Source organism: Zalophus californianus, chromosome 6 (assembly GCF_009762305.2).
Source record: "Zalophus californianus isolate mZalCal1 chromosome 6, mZalCal1.pri.v2, whole genome shotgun sequence".
NCBI lineage: Eukaryota > Metazoa > Chordata > Mammalia > Carnivora > Otariidae > Zalophus > Zalophus californianus.
In genome coordinates, this window is record NC_045600.1 from 111,660,782 (window position 1) to 111,666,673 (window position 5,892).

At 43.1% G+C, this 5,892-nt stretch overlaps 1 protein-coding gene across 1 annotated transcript; it reads right to left on the reverse strand.

The window, feature by feature from the left end:
* Positions 1-310: 310 nt before the first annotated feature.
* On the reverse strand, positions 311-734 carry LOC113909794 (40S ribosomal protein S26-like). Its single transcript, XM_027571357.2, has one exon. It carries the CDS (start codon positions 728-730, stop codon positions 383-385), a length of 348 nt encoding a protein of 115 aa, XP_027427158.2. The 5' UTR covers positions 731-734; the 3' UTR covers positions 311-382.
* Between the last annotated feature and the right edge of the window lie 5,158 nt (positions 735-5,892).

Below are 5,892 nucleotides of genomic sequence, written 5' to 3' on the forward strand. Positions count from 1 at the left end.
CCCTCATATACTTTTATGCTTTATTGTTAGGCCACACACATTAAGGATTATTCTTCTTGGGGAATTGACTCCTTTATTATCATGTAATTCCCCTTTTTCCCTGATAATTTTCCTTGCTCTCAAGTGGCTCTGTCTGAAATTAGTATCATTTTTCCAGCTTTTCTTTCCATTACTGTTATCCTGGCAGGGGGAGTGGGAGTATATCAGATGTATATAGACAAGATGTAGTTGGGTCTTATTTTTTTTTAATCATCTCTGGCAATTTCTGTCTTTTAACTGGTGTATTTATTTTTAAATTTTTTTTTTTTTATTTTGAAGTGTAATCGCCATTTATTTTTTTTCTGGAGAACAGCTTTTCTTCAGTCCTTAAGGACTTAGCTCCTTACATGGGCTTTGGTGGAGGTCGTGGGGCAGCACCTGCAGGTCTAAATCGGGGTGGGGGTGTTCGGTCTTTCCGTGCTTCACGAGAGCGATTCCTGACTACCTTGCTGTGAATGGCACAACTCACACAATAATGTAGTTTCACATACAGCTTGGGAAGCACATAGGCGTCGAAGACGCTCGCTTCGGAAATGTCCCTGACGGTGGCAGCCTCTACTATGTTCCGTATAACGAACTTCTTAATGGCCTTATCCTTGGGCACACAACGGGCGCAGTTGGTGCAGCGAATAGGCTGCACGTGGCCGCGGCCCTTTTTGGCACGACCATTATTCCTTCTTTTCTTGGTCATCCTGGTAGCGAGACCCGAGAGAGTATTTTTAAATTTTTTTAAAAAAGATTGTGAGAGTGAGCGAGAGAGTGGACAAGTTGGGGGAGGGGCAGAGGGAGAGGGAGAAGTAGGTTCCCCGTTGAGAGGGAGCCCGCTGTGGGGCTCAATCCCAGGACCCTGGGATCATGACCTGAGCCAAAGGCAGATGCTTAACCGACTGAGCCACCCAGGCGCCCTTAACTGGTGTATTTAGACCATTCATACTTAAACTGATTATTGGAAAAGTTAGATTACTATCTAACATATTTGTTACTGTTTTCCATTTGTTGCCCTTCTTCATTGTTTCTATTTTTGGTATTCTATTTTCCTGCCTTTTATGGTTTTAATTGGGCATTTTATGATTATATTTTCTCTCCTTTATTAGCCCATCAGTTACACTTTTTTTAGTGGTTGCCCTAGTTCTTGTGAAATACATTTACAACTAATCCAAACCCACTTTTAAATAACACTATACTTCTTCACTAGTACAAAAGCCTTATAAGAGTATTTCCAATTCTTCCCTCCCATCTTTGATAACATTACTGTCATTTATCTCACTTATAAGCTGTAATAACCAAATACATTATTTTGAACAAACTGTTACCTGTTAGACCAATGTAGCATAAAAACTAAAATTTGGGGGCGCCTGGGTGGCTCAGTTGGTTAAGCGACTGCCTTCAGCTCAGGTCATGATCCTGGAGTCCCGGGATCGAGTCCCACATCGGGCTCCCCGCTCAGCGGGGAGTCTGCTTCTCCCTCTGACCCTCTTCCCTCTCGTGCTCTCTCTCATTCTCTCTCTCTCTCAAATAAATAAATAAAAAGTCTTAAAAAAAAAATAAAAAAAATAAAAACTAAAATTTGGATTTGAATTTGAATCACATGGAATCTACAGATCATATTTAAATCCTTACAATGTTGAATCTTCTCATGAACATGTTACCTTTCTACATTTGGGTCTTCTTGTGTCTTTCAGAAATTTAATGACTTTCTCTATAGTTATATATTTTCAGATTTATTCCTAGGATCATAGAATTGTTGACTCCTATTACATGACGTATGCAATTACATGAGGCAATGTTATGGTTTTTTGCTTAAACCAGTTTGTTTCCTTGCAACTCAAGGAGTCCTAACACAGGTAGAATGTCAGGAAATGATGGAGAGCTCAAGAGACACCCCATTTTGAAGGGGAAAACTAGCATACCTTAAGTGAATTGGACAAGGGGGCGATTTTGAAAAATTAAAAGCAGAAAACTGACATATTATGCCTGTTTGTGTGCAGAGAGAAAGGAACCATTCATAAGGAAAAGGCTTGAAGAGCAAGGCAAGAGGAAATGGACTTGAGCCCAGGTATAGCTGAGTACTCAGCTTTATCCATGTGCCTGAGTGTAGTGTCGAAGAGCAGAAGAGTGTGGTGTGGGGTAGTGGCTAATGGCTGGGTGCAGTGTAAGGTAGAAATAACCAGGTGAGCCTCGATCCATATTGCCTAAGTACAAATCCTGACTCAGCTTAACTGTGTAACCATTTAATCTTTCTGTGTCTGTTTCCTTATCTGTCTGAAGCTAATAAAAAATAAAATAAAAAGTGAGGATAATATTGATACCTAACTCACTGGTTAGGAAGGAAGTTAATATCCAATAAAGTACTTATAACAGTGCCTGACACAGAAAGCTCATAGAAATGAAGAAGCACTGTTCCCCTAGATGGATCTTCACAAGCATCTTCATTCAAATTTCTGATTTATGTGAGTCTAAACATCCACATAGTTCTCTCAAAATTCCTATGGTCAATATCTTCTCTTTTATAATAGGTTATCCAGATAACTCCAACATGCTTTCTCTTACATTCAGCAGCACCCCAGCACGGGCAGAGACGTCCCTCTTCTCAGCCTATGTCTGCCTGCTGGCTGGTACACACACACACACATGCGCACACACACACACTCTCTGTCTCCTCTTTTGGGGGTGCCTTGTAAAATACCCCTAATTTGCTATAAAGTGAGCTATAAAAAAATTATTAACAATGAAGAAAAATCACAGCTAAGTATCAGATACTCCAAAGAAAACGAGATTTAAAATAAATTTTAGAAAGCGGTTATTTTGGGAAGTGACTGGGAAAGGGGACATATATAACATCTCATCTCTTTTAAAAAAATCTGAAGCAAATATAACTACTGAGATGTGGTAAATTTGGGTGGTGGTTATATTGTGTTTATTATTTTATTCTCTACACTTTTCCATTTGCTTGAAACATTTGAAATCATGAAAAAATGTAAGTAGTTACTGTGGTAGAGAAGACAGGATAACATGGATGTGGTTAGAGTACAGTAATTATTGTGAAAATAAGACTCACAGACTTTTTCACTTTAAAAATCTCTGAAAAATGCAGGAAAACACACACACACACACGGACTGCTGCAAAAAGGGTTTTTTTTCTTTTTTTGCAAAAAGGATTTTTAAAAACAACTGTGAGGACTGTAAAGATTTATATACAGAGTGAATAGTAATGAAAAAATTCAACAAGTAAACATTTCACTGAAATTAGTTAATGTGTATTTATGTATATATTTATTTATTAACAGTTGGAATAAAAGGATACTAATTTTCAAATTTTCAGAGTTTATTTATTTGTAAGAAAAAATACAGAATGATTTTAACCAAGTACCCAATTCCTACTTATTTTCTTTCTTAGTGGGGAAAAAAAAGTATATGAAACACAATTGTCATGGCCTGTATTGATTAATCTTACAAGTGATGTTGACAAAACTATAAAAACCTAAACTTTCGAATGCAGCAATGTTGCCACCGTGTGTGTATATGTACATCAGTATAAATTAAGTCAGTCTATATCCACAGAACCCCTTTTCACCCTTTCCCATTGTCATTCGGCTTTCTGAACCCCCTTGCTATTCCCTTGTGCTGTCAGGTCCTCTGCTTTCCCATCCCTATGCTAATGCACCGAGGTGCACCTAGATTCCAAGGGCGCGGGCTATCTGGCACTTGAGCTCAACTTCTACCAAGGAGAGGGGACGCTGCGTGTCCTTCCAGCCTCCATTCACTCCTTTACTTGTACCCCCATTAGGCCTGCTTTGCGTCCTTACTAAGATTCCTAAGAGAGCGGGACGGACTCTGCACTAAGATGAAGTCAGGAAATCAGTCTGGGCACTTCCTCGCCCCCTAGTGGTGCAAAAGGAACATGAGCAGGCTGGAGGCGGCGGGCCCTGTCAGGGTGGGGCACTAAATGCACAGCCCAAGTGAAAAAGGAGGAGATGGAGAAGCAGTGATTCTGTGCACTAGAACAGACTGGGCAGAGGCTGCAGGCACTGCCTCTGACCCCTCAGCAGCTGCAGGTCTGATGAGGATCTTCAGGTCAACGTGCTCATGATCAGTGGGCCCAAGGGAGCAATGGTAGAGGCTGGGGAACAGCACATCCCACAAGTGAAAGTCTTGACTGGGCCACACGAATTTTTTTTAATTGTAAAAATAACAACATTATAGAAAATGTTTATAATAGGAATAAGAAATCATAGAAATGTACTGCTGCGACAGTGTTTTCATGGCCTCTTCCTTCACTGACTTGACTGAGACAACCTAAGTGTCTGATCTTTTTACTTAACATTATCTCAAAGAGTAACAATTAGTTATGATCAGGAAGGAAGCAGGGGCACTTAAAGTGAGCATTTCAGCGTCCCAGGTAAGGGGGCTCCTTTGGTAGTGCAGATGGTAGAGGCTTAGCTTGTATCTCTCTAGGCCAGAGCCCTGGGCTTGGCTAATCTGGGCTGTATGGTGACCCTGTCCCCAAGAGGATTCTGCAGACAGAAGATGCCCACCCTGTCCCTGTAAAAACAGCACAAGAAGGCAGGGCTGGTGTACCTCCAACCAGGTCCCCACGGGAGCGTGATAAAGGGACTGAAAGATGTCGTTTAGGGACCAAATTCTACTCAGACCCCTTCTCAGCCTGTCTTCCCCAAGTTTCTGTGTCCACCAGACTAGAAACCTTCTGAAAGAAACGTCTCAGACTTCTCCATTGCCCTTGCAACCGAGGACCAGGTAAAAGAATTAAATAATTGTCAAAGAGATTCTCATCTAAAACAGCTGCTGTCTACTGCTGCCCCAGCCTCTGGACTGCATTACTGCTGCTGCTCCTGCTTTTTTTTTTTTCAAGATTTTATTTACTTATTTGACAGAAAGAGACACAGCGAGAGAGGGAACACAAGCAGGGGGAGTGGGAGAGGGAGAAGCAGGCTTCCCGCGGAGCTGGGAGCCCGATGCAGGGCTCGATCCCAGGACCCTGGGATCATGACCTGAGCCGAAGGCAGATGCTTAACGACTGAGCCACCCAGGCGCCCCTGCATCATTGGTTCTGAACACGAAACCATCAAGGGGCAGTCTGGCCCAACAGTGAGCCATTTCTTCCTAGGCAAAGTGGGTCACATGTGTAAAGACCCTCTACCAGAGCCACTTGCCCACCTCCCGGTCCTCAGGGGCTGTCCCCTCATGGCTTCAGCTGAGCCATCAAGTCTTTGAGAAGATGCTATTGGGCCGCAAATGGATGGGAGGAGGTGGGTCGAAGTTGCTGGCATATTGGGGAATGGACCAGGGCCTCCTGGGACCAAATCCTTCAAATGCAACACCTACCACAGTGTCAAGACCACAATGTATGTTCAATATTATTAAAATAACGGTAGTACAAAACTGAACTAACAAGAAACCCAAAGCAGAAGAAAAGCTCTAGGGGAAGGAAGTGTGTGAGTATGCATGGGGGAGGGCTGCTCTGTAACTAGGTTGGGTCTGGAGCCCTTGCCACTCTCCAGAACTTCCTGGGGCTACTATAATGCCTTCTTCCATACACAGAAGCCTTGGAGGCCTAAGTGACCTCTGCACTTGGAGGGAAGGGAAGTGAGCAGACTGAGCATGGGGGTATGTGGTTAGACTAAGTGTTGGGGGTGAGAGAGGCGTCACACAGCTCAGAGGCTGCACAGGGTTTCATTTCCAGCTGTCAACTTATGAGATTCCTCCAGGGGCCGACACTGATCCCAGCCTGGCTGGGCTGCTGCGCCCTGTCGCTCTCGGGAGCAGAAGGCCAGTGCAGGCAGCTCCCTACGCCAGGGCCGGTCACATTTCTCTTACACAGGTAATCCATGTTCG